General features: G+C 32.4%; 2 protein-coding genes across 5 annotated transcripts; both read left to right on the top strand.

Moving 5' to 3' along the window:
- Positions 1 to 492: 492 nt before the first annotated feature.
- Secs (Sec synthetase) lies at positions 493 to 5,526 on the top strand. 4 transcript variants are annotated; one of them, XM_083033909.1, is made up of 6 exons: positions 493 to 626; positions 1,802 to 1,987; positions 2,089 to 2,362; positions 2,694 to 3,069; positions 3,307 to 3,803; positions 4,047 to 5,526. In XM_083033909.1, exons 2-6 carry the CDS (start codon positions 1,874 to 1,876, stop codon positions 4,310 to 4,312), a joined length of 1,527 nt encoding a protein of 508 aa, XP_082890035.1. In that variant the 5' UTR covers positions 493 to 626; positions 1,802 to 1,873; the 3' UTR covers positions 4,313 to 5,526. The 4 variants fall into 4 exon arrangements, with proteins under 4 accessions (XP_082890035.1, XP_082890034.1, XP_082890032.1 ...); XM_083033908.1 differs by having other exon boundaries at positions 509 to 626; positions 1,674 to 1,987; XM_083033906.1 differs by lacking the exon at positions 493 to 626 and adding an exon at positions 921 to 1,257 and having other exon boundaries at positions 1,674 to 1,987.
- A 4,009-nt stretch (positions 5,527 to 9,535) lies between these two features.
- Gcs1 (mannosyl-oligosaccharide glucosidase) lies at positions 9,536 to 14,475 on the top strand. Its single transcript, XM_083033916.1, has 5 exons — positions 9,536 to 9,809; positions 10,090 to 10,190; positions 10,755 to 10,965; positions 11,574 to 11,764; positions 11,842 to 14,475. The coding sequence occupies exons 3-5, from the start codon at positions 10,765 to 10,767 to the stop codon at positions 13,895 to 13,897; spliced, it is 2,448 nt and encodes an 815-aa protein (XP_082890042.1). The 5' UTR covers positions 9,536 to 9,809; positions 10,090 to 10,190; positions 10,755 to 10,764; the 3' UTR covers positions 13,898 to 14,475.
- Positions 14,476 to 14,551: the final 76 nt, after the last annotated feature.

Below are 14,551 nucleotides of genomic sequence, written 5' to 3' on the forward strand. Positions count from 1 at the left end.
GACGTAACCTACAAATCAAAGCAAAGTATGTATGTACGTATGCGAATTGCGAATATGCGTACTTCCCTCTTCCCCTGTCGTTGGCTCCGACGACCCCATCGCCTGCCGTCCGCTTCCAGTTGAGCGTCATCGCGATAGATCGTTTCCGCGTGTGAGAGAGGGGGGAGAGACTCCGACGCGTGCATAATCTCTCCCCTTATTTATGTACGTATGTTAATCCAGGCTCGACGGACCGGACGGAGTAGATTTTGGCGAGCGAGAAGCGAGAAGCGAGCGCGACAACGCGCGTCGTCGCGCTGCCGAGAGGAATCGGAGGTATGCGACGTTCGCGTCTATCGTGTCGTGTCGTGTCGCATCGCATCGTGTCGCGTCGCGTCGCGTCGCGTCGCGGTGAGACCCAACCCACTTTTTGATTCGCGCCGCTCGGCTCGGCTCGGCTCGGAGTCACCGATAGGTTGCCGAGAGGTCTCGCGGGTGAGCTGAAGTGAACATGTATCCGCGGTGATATATTCGGGGCTGTTTCTCCAGCGAGTGCATTCGCGTCAACAGTGAGCAGTTCCGGGTATCGCGCGCGCGCGCGCGCGTGTGTCGCCTCGTCCACTGCGTCTCTCGAGCGACGACGACGGGTATGGAATTTTCGGCGACGACAATCCAATGAACTTGGCACGTCGACATAACCTTTAAGCCGCAACGACCGTTCGACACTGTCACTTACAAGTCGCCTACCGATTTTCTCGCGCGTTTCGCTCTCGGTCATCGGCACACACTCGTCGCGATCGTGTCCGAGAGACGTTTTATCGTTCCTCCATCGGGCTTTTTATTCTTCGACGACCGCGACGACTGATATCAATTTCGCTCTTGCGATACGGTTGAACGATACGTCAAAGTGTCACGGCTTTTATCCACCGACCTACCTGGCTTGCGCGCCCGTTTTCATCCTGATATCGCGAATTATTCATTTTATATATATTATATTGGCTGTTATTTTATTCTCGTTAGTATTACATACATGCACTACGTGTTTGTTGTATTGTACTTGACAATGTTCAGTTTGATTCTGTTCTGTATACTTTTGTTTTCGCGAGACGTTATATCGAGAATACAATCCGTTTTGTATCTTTGAGTTCACTTGAGACGTATTAATAAATTTTGTTCTTCACGCAACAAATTTGTCTTTTTATTTCGTGAACTTTTACACTCATACGCGTGTCACCCTCCATTTTTCCTTACATATCAATTTTGCACAGTTATATATTCGTAAGTATACATTTCTTTTAAAAAATCCCACTATCATCCACTTTGTTGACACGCTAGATTTTATTTTTCCAAAAAATATGTTATTTTTGCTGAATTAAACAACTGAAATAAACTGCTTATTATCAATGTGTGTAAAATTTGTATCTCGTATCAAATGTTTAATTTTGTAATGTTTTAAAATTGTTAGAAAACATCTAATCAGATATAACGAATAAGAATCAATTTTTTATTATTATTTATATAAACATTCTATAGTCAAATCTTTTGTATCTATAATTCTCTGATTTTCTGTCGCTTATCACTTTTCTATTCGCACTGCTTTCCCCTCTTGTGCTTCTTCACAATTGCGTGACCATGTAGGTATATACCTAATGTAAATCTTTTTGCTTCTCGTCATCTTATCATTTTACTTATAGTCGTGTAAATGTGAAGTAATGCGCAAGAGGAGAAGTGATAAACAAAGAGTGTAAAGTAAACAATAGAGAATCAGAGAAAACTAATACAAAGAACACTACTGTAATCCATCATTATCTACTAATCCAAGAGCGATGGTGTACTAAAACATCCAAACATCAATTTGTGGAGGACTAAATAATTGAAAGAATTCTTCAAGAAAATGAATAATCAAGCATTTAGTTTGGCGGAGAGGCTCATACCTTCGACTTATGTACAACAAGGTTTAAACGCTAAAAAATCTCGCGAAAACCTTATACGGCATTTTATCGAACATGTAAGTTACAATAACAACAAATCTCTTTTTTGTGCATATATATATAAAACAAAAATAACACAACTTTCTTTCATGACATAATCTAACTTTTTATCCAACAGCGAAAATGGCCAGAAGAAGGATGGGATGATGCGACGATAGAAGCGTTTCTATCGGATCTATCGCAAATGGATAGCAATAATTTCCCCTCAAATTGTAGCGTTGGTGAACGCGAAGCAAGAATTGTATCAAACATTGTCGCGAGACGACACTTTCGTATGGGACATGGCATAGGTAGATCCGGTGATCTAGAAGAAGTACAACCCAAAGCTGCTGGTAGCAGTTTAATGTATAAATTAACAAATTCTTTAGTGCTTGAAGTTATACGATATATGGGTAAGCAAAATATATAAAAATGTATGTTTAACGTAGAGGATATTTCAAACAATGTTTAATAACTTTATAGGAATATATAATATTTCTACAATTTAAAGTGTTATAAACTTTAATTTGGATGAAAAAGTTTGTTTGGCTTTTATTATAGACTTGTAATTGCTTTTTTTTTTTGGAGCTATTTATTTATAATTTTTGTTTCTCTCTTTTTTTGTTCTGTTTTATTAATTTTATCATTAAGAGCTATATTTGAAAAAGAAAAGACAAATTTCTTTATTAATTTAATATTAAGTAAATTTTACATATCTATAACAAAAATATGTCTTGATTACAGGAGTGAAGAGCATAGCAGGTTGCTTTCTATCCCCAATGGCTACAGGAATGAGCCTAGTTTTATGTATGCTAACGCTTAAACAAGACAGACCACGAGCGAAATATGTTTTATGGCCTAGAATTGATCAAAAATCTAGCTTTAAATCTATAATCACAGCTGGCTTAGAACCTATCGTTATTGAAATGCAAATAATAGGAGACGAATTGAAAACCGACATGCAAAGACTCGAGGCTCAAATGTCGGCATTAGGCGAAAGTGTCGCTTGTGTACTTACAACAACCAGTTGCTTTGCGCCGAGAGCGTGCGACTCTGTGGATGCTATCGCAGCCCTCTGCAGTCAATATAATATACCGCATTTGGTAAATAATGCATACGGGTAAGTAAAAAGATGTATGATTTTTTAAAATCTGTATTCTTGTAGATTGATATCTTGATACTATTACTAAAGCAACCAAATGTCTCTCATTTTTTAATTCGAAATATTTTTACTCGAAACTATAACATATTTTTTATTCGGACAGACTGCCATTGATTATTTTAGTTTCAAGATATTAAACAGAATATTTCGATTAAAAATTATTTTACCAAATATATTGCACTATACTCCTAAAAGCTTGCAGAGTACAAGATGCATGCATCTCATTCAAGAAGCATCAAGAAAGGGTCGCGTAGATGCCTTTGTTCAAAGTACGGACAAGAACTTTCTAGTTCCAGTGGGTGGTGCTATCATAGGCTCCTTCGATAAGAATCTCTTGGATCGCATATCGAAAATGTATCCGGGACGCGCGAGTGCGAGTTCCGTTATGGACGTAATGATAACACTGCTGAGTCTTGGAATGGCAGGGTACAAACAATTGATTGCTCAACGTAAGGAAATGTATTCTTATCTGAAAGAGGAATTGGGAAAATTAGCAACGAGGCATGGAGAAAGGCTGTTGGATACTAAGGGCAATCCGATATCCATGGCTATGACTCTTCAATGTCTAAGTCATCAGCATGACAACAAGCAAGTTACTATGCTAGGATCAATGCTATTTCTGCGTAATGTTAGTGGTACTAGAGCAATAACGACAACAGATTCTAAGCATATTGTTTCGCATAAATTTGAAGGTATATAAAATTTGATATTATATTTTTTAAATATTTTAAAGTTATTAAGATATATAATATATAATTTTTTCATATACAGATACACACATACAATTATATTATATATTATATATTTATACATATAAATAAGGAAAAATATCACACATAAATAATGATATCTATTTTAAATTTACCTTGTGCATTTTATATTCGTCGAAGATAATTTCAATTTCATAATATGTACTCGTTCAATTGTTAACACAGGCTGGGGCGCACACAACAGCAATTACAGAGTTCCATATCTAACTGCTGCAGCAGCATTAGGTATGAAGAGATCCGATGTGGATGCATTTATACAAAGATTGGATAAAGCTTTAACAAAAGTAAGGAGGCGTTCAGCGCCAGTAACGCCCACCGCCTCACTCGCCGGTTCCAGCATCAATGGAGACGCGGCTGGCACGGGTGGACCAGGAGAGTCTAGCACAGCCTCAACCAGCCGTGCAAGTAGTAAAGATAGTTTGAGAAAATGAACCGTAATCAACGCAACTGGCCAGTCTAATCAGCATATTAATCTCAATTTGTAAGTAGTTTATCACTTACAAATTGGTATCTATAGCATGTTTCTGAGAAATTGGCACAATCATTCGTTTGTATATCGATCACGTGTGTGTGTTCATATATTGACAAAAATATAAAATCTGAAACAACACTAAAGCCTAGTCTACAATGGCAGTAAGCAGTATAGAGTAAGCAGTAAGCAGTATGAAATGGGAATTGCCCATTTCGTTACTCCCGGTCTTTACATCCACTAAAAACAGTATACAATGGCAATAACAAGGCTGTAGGAATAGAGAGTATACTGTTTTTAGTGGATGTAAAGACCGGGAGTAACGAAATGGGCAATTCCCATTTCATACTGCTTACTGCTTACTGCTTACTCTATACTGCTTACTGCCATTGTAGACTAGGCTTAAAAATCTGAAGGAATTTTTGAAATTTACAAATTATAATACAAACACATTTCTTAAGAGATTTAAACATGTGAAGATTCTTTTCCCACATGGTAATGAAACAATAATTAATTACCAAGTTAAATGATTATATATGATGAAAACACAGTGATTTATATCCATTTTCACAGACACATGCTAGATACAAATGTGCTGATTTGCCTGACCATTTGCGTTGAGATATTGTCAATTTAAACCATATACCAGAAAAGGGTGAGTCATTTCAAATATTAAAGAGATCATCAAGGTACTTGGGAAAAATAAAAAATAAAAAAAGAGAAAGCATACGAAGCATATTAGGATTCTTATGGCTCTATTTCACAAGAGATTTAAGTGATAGCGCTGGCCGCCGATTTAATAAAGTTAAATGTGTTCTTTGTTGAGATATATATGCTATTTATTTATTAAAAGATGACACAAATGAGAATATAGGGAATGCTGAAATTCTTATATTTAATTTTCTTTTCACCTTCTTACACTTTTTAATATAGTTTAATATAAAGACGATATAAAGACATGAGATAAAGAGAGAGAGAGAGAGAGAGAGAGGGAGAGAGAGCGAGAGAGAGAGAGGGAGAGAGAGAGAGGGAGAGAGAGAGAGAGAGAGAGAGAGAGAGAGAGAGAGAGAGAGAGAGAGAGAGAGAGAGAGAGAGAGAGAGAGAGAGAGAAATAACATGTATTAACTAAAATAAATTGTATTCTTGCCTGCTTCATATTTTTTTTTTTTTTTAAGGAGCAACTATAAAACTTGCAATTTTATCGATACATTTAGCAAGATTAATTATTCACTAATCATTTATATTTGTCGTAATATTAGATCGTTTTGATTTTTCAAAACAATTTTTTTACTGGTACATGCTTAATGGAATTGATTTTTTATTAATTAAGTATTATAATTTTTGTATCATTTATAATTTATTATGTTTAAATGCAGAAACTTTGCATATAAAATCAATCTTTCTTTTCCTTCTTATTTAAACGTTGGAGTATATTTGTGTTTATGACATTAGTAAAAAAAAACATTATCTGTGAAAAGGAAAGCTGTAGTGAAATGTTTATGGAAATAATACACTATTATATGGGGGGGGGGGGAGGGGGAAGAGAGAATGGCAAAATTTAGAGATGCATAGTACACACAATGACGCAACATGATATACGAAAATGTTGCATTGGACTTACAGAAAAACTGTATCTTCTATATAGACATTGTATGTTGGTTTATTCTCTAAAAAGATAAAAAGTTGGGACATAATATTGTATTACTGTTTTGTTTTCAATGCAGATAGTGTTATTTTTAATTGTATTGTTGTATAATAAATAGATTATATCTGAGCTAGTAGTATGTTATGTGAATATAAATATTGTTTGAAATATTTAGCACAATTTGCAAACAAATTGATGAACATTAATACACCCCAACTAATTTACACACACATATTTATACAAAACAGATAATTCATATTTGCACAATTTATTGCATATAAAAGATAGTTTATTTAAAGTTTCATGTAATTTAGAAAATTATATATCAAAGTTGTGTGTATTTATGAATATTTAATGAAGAGATGAAGAAAAAGAAAAAAGAAATTGATAGTGGGATTTTATATACACGCATACACATAATCCCTCTATCAATATCACATTAATATTGTTAAAATTTTATCTAACATATATAATTTATGTGCCTAACACACACTTTCTTTCTTTTGTTAGATTAGAGATATATATTGATTGTGTATTATATGATTAAAATTTTTGTAGATTATATTTTATGTTTAATTGTATAAAATTATTAGAGTATCTCTGATTTATGATATATCGATAATAGTGCACGATTCTAAATTGTCAAAATTTTCGGAATATATTATAATGAGCAAGAAGAAGCAGTGATACACACACAGATTAGCATTTAATTAAATGCTTAGTTGTGATAGCTTATTAGGATGACAAATGTTAATCGAGATTTTGTGAGACAAGCTCCTAGTAATAATTATCATTATTCGATACATTATCCTATTAATAATTATAGATTATTATATTTCATATTCCTAAATTATTAGTTACTATGTCCCTTTAAAAAAAAAAACACTTTTAGCATATATGCAAGTATACTTTTCTTTTTTTTAATTTGTTGATATTACAATTTACAGAGTGTTCTATATTCTTATCTAGCTATCTCCTTTATCCATGGATTGTGTTTGATATTTTTTAAAACATTTTGATACGTCAAAATCCATCAAAGAATCTATATGTGAAATATCATCCAATATGTTGCATATTCCAGCTTTAAGTTAAATTAAATATTTCTTTTCAATTATCGTTTTTATCTCACAAGAATGAATATTATATATACAAAAGAAATCTAAGATGTAGTAAAAGAAATTGCAAGATTACTGTTATAAGATGATCGGATATATAATGCTATAATAGGAAATATGTACATTGACGTTATATTATTTAATAAAGAAGAATATGTATATAAACATATATATAATATACATGAATATAGAGCAATCTTTAAATCATAAAGAGCATCACATCTTGATGCATTCGAGCGCTCTGTTACAGAAATTATTAATTAATTAATATAATTTACATTAAAAAAAACTCCTTATTTTATATATCAAGATATTGGATTTTCTTGAAGAACAATAAACAAATCATCCTATATGCATGTACATATCTATACATGTATATATACATATGCATATATGTAATGATAGTAGATATTCTCTAGAAACAAACATATGATCTTATAACTCGTACTCGTAATATTCCTATGTAAATAAAGAAATCTATCATATTTGATTCACTTCCATTTTTCCACAGTTTGGTTTTGTGATGACAATGAACAGCTTATTTTTATATACATCATTAAGCCTTTAACCCGAACAACGACATGCGGATATAATTTTCCTTCCTATGTTCGCGTTTGACACTTGGACATTTTCACTATAATTGTTGTCTTTTATAACGATAAATAATATATTCTAACAAATAGACAGCGAATGTGTTGATTCAAAGCGCACCTATATATACATGTTTTCGTAAGAATAATGTATTTATGTAAGGGATAATATAAAAATATATGCCAACACCGATTCTTATGATATATATAATTAATTTACAATTAGCACGTTGGTATGTATTGTGTGTGCGCAGCGTAACTAAGGCTTATTGAATAAAGAATAAATAAATAAATAATTATACACATACATACACACATATATGCAATCAAGAGATTAACACACACAGCTATGTGTTTTGAGAAAGAAACATTTGGGTTTTTAATATAATACATTTAAAAAGTACACTTTTTGCTGACATTGTATATACGCGGTTGTTTTAACAACAAGATTTTTCATGACTCATTTAAAATATGTCAAAAGTTTCACAGACACATACTATATAATACAATATAATTAAGCTATACATATATATAAGCACACCATATATATAGGCATTGGTATATATTGCCTATCTACCTATATATTGCATATATGCTATCATATACAATAATAGTATCTTTTTGAGAGAAAGAGAGAGAGAAAGAAAGAGATCACAGATATATAGTTTATTATTTATAAGACAATGTTTGGCATTCAAATATTTATGTAGAAAGTAATAAGCGGAAAAAAAAGAAAAAAGATGTACAGAACTAGCTATGGAAAAATGAACAAAATGAATAACGAAATTGATTGAAAGGTAAAATCTCTTGAATTTTTTATGCTTTTAGAAATTTCATTCTGACATTTTTTATTTGACAATTTAAAGATGAGAGACGGTACGTGATACGCGCGCTGAATATTAATCAAACAATAGAATATGTAAGCAGCATAACGTACGAACTCTTCCCTAAATATGTGATTACCGTGTAATAGTTAACGCTTTATTTGTATAATATATACAATTCTATTGGATAAATAAATATAAAAACTGTTAAGTAACATATATTTTATGGATTTAAAAAGCTTTCTATTAATAATAACATATATATGTTTACATTTATCATTATTTGAAAACTTTATTTTATTATTAACATTATCTTTTTAATATTTTTAATATGTTTCCTACCAAATTTTTTCGCTATTTTTTTCGTTTATATTAACGTGTATATAATAAATTCTAGCCATCTAAAGTATATATATATTTTACTTTACAATATGTATGCACATCAGTGTTAGGATCCGTACGATAATTATCGTATATGCACAATAATTTTAGCCATTGTACGATGTACGATAGCACTTTGGTATCGTACGTAAATTTACGATAATTTGAGAAAATTATAGAATTTTTCAGCTGACAACACAAATTGACATATGGCTCCTGTACACAGGACGCGGTAAAGCTTGCTGCGCGGCAAGAAGCGACGTGGTGGCCAATCGAAAGTTGAATTCAACTTTTTTCGCGCGGCGGAAGTTATTTCCGAAATAGCAAACATTTCATATTCACACACACATATATATGTATGTGTATGAATTTAAAGAATAAATAAAATATAAATAAATTAAAATTTTTAAGAATAAAGATTTTTTTCCAGCGTCTAATATTGATAACGAACTTATTTGCGATTATCTCTAATATAAGAAATAATATATAAATGATTATTTTATTAATATTTTTAAATATACGATAATTTTGCGTTCAAATACGATAATTTGGCGCCACGCATACGATAAGCGCCCTCTCGGGACCTGGGAACGCTGATGCACATACAACAATAGTCTTTCTCGACATCTCGAGTCTCGAGGCGCGATATGTATATGTGCCATGTGGTACATATATACATATATCGGTGGTATAACGATGGTAGAGACATGAAAGAATTAAAAAATATTCACTTTATTTTGTACTTTACAGTGACATTCGCTCGGCTGTGATATATATATACTATTAAATAATTATATTTATTGTTTTAACTTAGAGTAGAATTTTTAAGAGTAACGTGAAAAGCAGTAAGACGAGGGATAACCTAAATTCACATACGTGACATATGTATTATATGTCCGAAAAAGTACGGTATAATTTCAATAAATTTTTTAGACGTAGAAAATCGTGTCTCGTATTTTTTATTTTACTAACGCAAGATTTCTTTACGACTCATTATAATCGTGAAATTATTTGTGATGAAATTTGTTATCATTCATTAGATTACTTCGCGTTAGTTTGATGTAAATTTTGTGTCGTTATTTAATTTTTTAAAATTTATTATTAAAGTAACATATTATGTAGCGTTAAAACATTAATATACATATATATGTATGGAAGTTAACAAAATTATTTGATAATACTAGGTGAATTAGACGAGAGATGGATAGAGATTTACAGAGTCTTACAGTCTAATGTCTAATAAATCGTGATATAATCGATGAGAATTCGTTGTGTATGTAAAAATGTAAGTAAAAAAATACAACACATTTTTTTGACTATATAATTATGTAGAATGTAGAGCATTCAATGAGAATAATTTTGAGTATCTGTACAGAGATATACGTTGTGAAATATATAGATTTGTTTTCTCTAATTTTAATAAAATATATTATGCATATGTTAAGAATATTTTGTTGAAAATTACAATGAAAGAAAAAAATTATTAATTATTTTTTCTAATGGCAACTTTATTACTTTTTAATATAGCTATATAAGACAATTAAAATAGGAAGTTTAAAAGGAGTTAGAGAAAGCATATACACAGCGCTCACAAAAAATAAATAAAAAAAAAATTGGCTCAAATTTTAAGTCATTTTATTGTGCTACAGTTTAGTTTACTCTCTATATATGTATTGATATGTATATATGTATTTATATTTTATTCAATGTACTATATGTCTCTAAATATGTTTTAATCTTTTTTTTTATTGCTTTACATATATGTATTGCTCTCTACATGTGACTTGTAATAAAGATGCATGTATGTGTGTATAAAATGTAGTATATAACAATAATTTTTTTATTCCAGTACAATTAAAATGGCAAGAAGCAAAATGCAAGAAAAACACACAAAGATAAAAGCTAAACTTGTGAATGCAAGCTCCGCTAACAAAACGAGTAAAAGTTTATCATTATCGATGAATTCTATAATCGCTGCTATATGTATTGCCATTGCAGCTTGGTTTGGATTCAAAGGATATCTTGAAACAAGAGTGAATACTCCATATGATGTAGAAAAGGCATGTAACTTGTATCAAATAATACAATTATAATTATGCATGATAATGTAAAATTAATTATGTTATAGGCTAATATCTTTAAAAATATAAGAGATAGAGACTTGTTTGTTACATTACATTTTGATTTTTGCATCTTACATTTTAATTTTTTTATTAATTTAATTTTATTTCTTTATTAATATATAAAAAGCCTTTTTATCACATGTATGGAAATTTGTTGAAATTAAACTAGTGCAAAGATGCATGTAAAAATTATTTTTTTGAAATTTAAATGAAAACAAGTATGGATTGCACACATAATCTCAACTATCATATAAACGAAATAATTTTTGCTGGAATAATTTTTCAAAATTTGTCTGCAAAATGATGATGATTAAAGAATTATTTATCAAGTGCTCGTGCGTTAATTAAAGTTTGACAATGTACAGTATGAAAAAAGGAGATTGTTTTTTTACACCAAAAATGTAATGATTAAATTTCTATTTGTTATTTTAGTTTTAGAGATATTGATTTATAACATGCTGAAATATATACATATATATTCTGCATATATGTGATCAAATGTTCGTAGACTTATAATATCAACTCGAATATTGTTTGAAAATTAGCTAGTTACCGCATCTGGCTTGGATATTCCGGATAGATATTGGGGTACTTACAGACCGGGTGTATATTTCGGTTTAAAAACAAGAGATCCGCATTCTTTGGTGACTGGTTTGATGTGGTATTTTCCACGTTTTTTACGGTACGATGGAAATGGATTTAGACATTGGTGCGAGCAAGGTGATAAATTAAACAGGTACTGTAAGCAGAATCTCCTTAATTTCAATCGGATAAAGACTTTGTCGATATGGCTAATCAAAATTTAAATGTCAGATATGCGTGGCTGGAGCATGACGGACGAACGTTTGGTGTTCAAGAAATAGTAGATAATTCTGTAGTTATAAGAACGACATTCGTCAAGAGACCTGGCGGATATCACGGTGGTGACTGGACTGCAAGAATTGCGGTATCACCAGAGAAGGAACACGATAAAGGGGAAGAAGTATCGCTGTTATTTTATACCGCTATTGAGGAAAGTACGAAAGGTTGGATAAAGGCTAATCTAGGAGATTACAATCGCTTGACAGGAATAGAGGGAAACACGCAAGGATTAGGATCCTTCGTTATAAATCTGAATTTAATAAATGGTACTGTAGAAGAACATTCCTTTCTAGCAACAGTCGCATCTGGTCTAAATGTATTAAAAGAAACTGTTTTGCAAAATCTTCGCATTGCAACTGAAAAGGGATCTATGGAGAAACATGTAGTTTTAGCTGGTGAACAGCTGCTTTTGTTGCCTGACGGCAAGAAAGAGGATCCAAATTTCATAGTCACTCAAGTGACGGGAAGAGCTCCTTTCGAGATTGAAGTTAGTTACGAATCTGGCAGTTTCAGTAATAAAATAGACAAACTAACGGGTAAGAATTACGACGAGGCTCTCGAGAAGCAGAGGCAACTATTCTCGAAAAAATTTGAGAGTGTTTTCGGATTAAAGTCCAAGGGATACACAAACGACGAAATAACATTTGCAAAGATGGCATTCTCAAATCTCCTAGGTTCGGTAGGTTATTTCTATGGAACTTCACAAGTGCAAAGTATATATACCGAGGAACCTGTGCCTTATTGGAAAGCACCTTTGTACACCGCTGTACCCAGTAGAAGTTTTTTCCCTCGTGGTTTTCTATGGGACGAAGGTTTTCACGGTTTACTCATCTCGATCTGGGACACAGAGATAGAGTTGGACATTATAAGCCATTGGTTCGATCTGATGAATGTCGAGGGTTGGATCCCAAGAGAGATGATTTTGGGCCAGGAAGCTCTGGCTAAAGTGCCCCAAGAATTTGTTACACAGATCAATACAAACGCTAATCCGCCCACATTCTTCTTAACATTGGACTTTATACTTCAACATAAAGAAGAGGAATTATTGAAATATAATTTTAAGTTGCTTAACAAATTATATCCACGATTACAGACGTGGTTCTCGTGGTTCAATGTCACGCAAGTCGGCGATCTACCCGGTACATACAGATGGCGAGGCAGAGACGGAACGACTAACAAGGAATTGAATCCCAAAACGCTCACATCCGGTCTGGACGATTATCCCAGGGCTTCTCATCCGAATATCGCCGAGCGTCACGTCGATTTGCGTTGCTGGATCGCGTTCGCCGCTCGGGTTATGGCTAGAATCGCCGAAACGTTAAATTATCCTGCCAAAAAATATCAAAAGACATTCCAGTACCTATCCGATAACAACTTGTTGAATCAATTGCATTGGTCACCGAATGCACAAGTGTATTCCGATTACGGTTTGCATACCGATAAAGTAGTCTTACGGAAATCCGTAACACCATCTCACAAACAGCGATCTCATACCCAATCTGCGGAAATGATACGCGTCGTATTGGAGGATCCGTCTTTAAAATACGTCGATACGACCTTTGGATATGTGTCGCTATTCCCTTTCATTCTGCAGATCATCGAGCCCGATTCGCCACAATTGGGGAAGATATTGCAAGATTTACGGGATCCCGATTTATTGTGGACTAAATACGGATTGCGCTCGCTCGCGAAAACATCACCGCTGTATATGAAATATAATATGGAATATGACGCGCCTTATTGGCGCGGTCCTATCTGGATAAATCTCAATTATTTGACAGTACGAGCCGCGTATCATTATTCTAACGTCAAGGGTCTACATCAAGAAAACGCGAGAAAGATATATGAAGAATTGAGGAAAAATTTGATACAAAATATTATTAAGCAATATAAGAAAACCGGATACTTGTGGGAACAGTATGATAGCGTCAATGGGGAAGGCAAAGGAAGTCACCCTTTTACTGGCTGGACTTCTTTGGTTATATTGCTTATGGCAGAAATATATTAGTCATTTTTCAACGCGCGTGCGCAAGTGTATGAATGTATATACATATATGTATATATTTTAATCTTATCATTAGAAACTTTTTTACCGAAAGTGGAATCAAAAGATATGCTGTGAAATGTTTGCTTAAAATTATTATATATACTAAAATCTATTGAGCACTATATATAAATATCTATATATAATGCTAGACAAAAAAGGATAACAATTATACAATTATAAATATATATTATTTTTCATTATTTAATTAAAAATATTGTTATCTTTTATATTGTGTTATATTGAGAATATTACTATTTTATTTGAAAGAAAAGTATGTAAAACTATGGCGAGATGCACACAGAGCATTTATATAATTTGAAAAGATAATGTACAATAATGTATATCTAATGTATTATATTTTTTTCCTTTTTTCTTCTTCCCCCTTTTTCCTCGTCTTGCAGCCTCACTCTTTCCTCTCTTGACATATTGTATCCCAAAAGAAATCAAAGTATTTTTCTCTAAATAGAGTAGATAACTTAAAAATAATAATGGATAATATTAGTTTTCTTCTAGTACTACATTGTAGCTGAATAGAGAATATTATGTATTGACATTGAAAAGAAATGTATTTTTGATGAAACTCTTTCGCACACAATTTGAATCAGTTTTTGTTTT

This window comes from Prenolepis imparis, unplaced genomic scaffold, assembly GCF_030444845.1.
Source record: "Prenolepis imparis isolate NDT839.2.m4 unplaced genomic scaffold, iyPreImpa1.0 SCAF_3, whole genome shotgun sequence".
NCBI classification, from domain to species: domain Eukaryota; kingdom Metazoa; phylum Arthropoda; class Insecta; order Hymenoptera; family Formicidae; genus Prenolepis; species Prenolepis imparis.

Excerpts from the sequence above, each read along its gene's own strand:
- Secs (XM_083033909.1), top strand. The coding sequence starts at position 1,874 with ATGAATAATCAAGCATTTAGTTTGGCGGAGAGGCTCATACCTTCGACT. Across the intron at positions 2,363-2,693 it reads TGAAGTTATACGATATATGG|GAGTGAAGAGCATAGCAGGT; the intron begins GTAAGCAAAATA and ends TCTTGATTACAG. Across the intron at positions 3,070-3,306 it reads TTGGTAAATAATGCATACGG|CTTGCAGAGTACAAGATGCA; the intron begins GTAAGTAAAAAG and ends TACTCCTAAAAG.
- Gcs1 (XM_083033916.1), top strand. The coding sequence starts at position 10,765 with ATGGCAAGAAGCAAAATGCAAGAAAAACACACAAAGATAAAAGCTAAA. Across the intron at positions 10,966-11,573 it reads CTCCATATGATGTAGAAAAG|CTAGTTACCGCATCTGGCTT; the intron begins GCATGTAACTTG and ends TTTGAAAATTAG. Across the intron at positions 11,765-11,841 it reads CAAGGTGATAAATTAAACAG|ATATGCGTGGCTGGAGCATG; the intron begins GTACTGTAAGCA and ends TTTAAATGTCAG.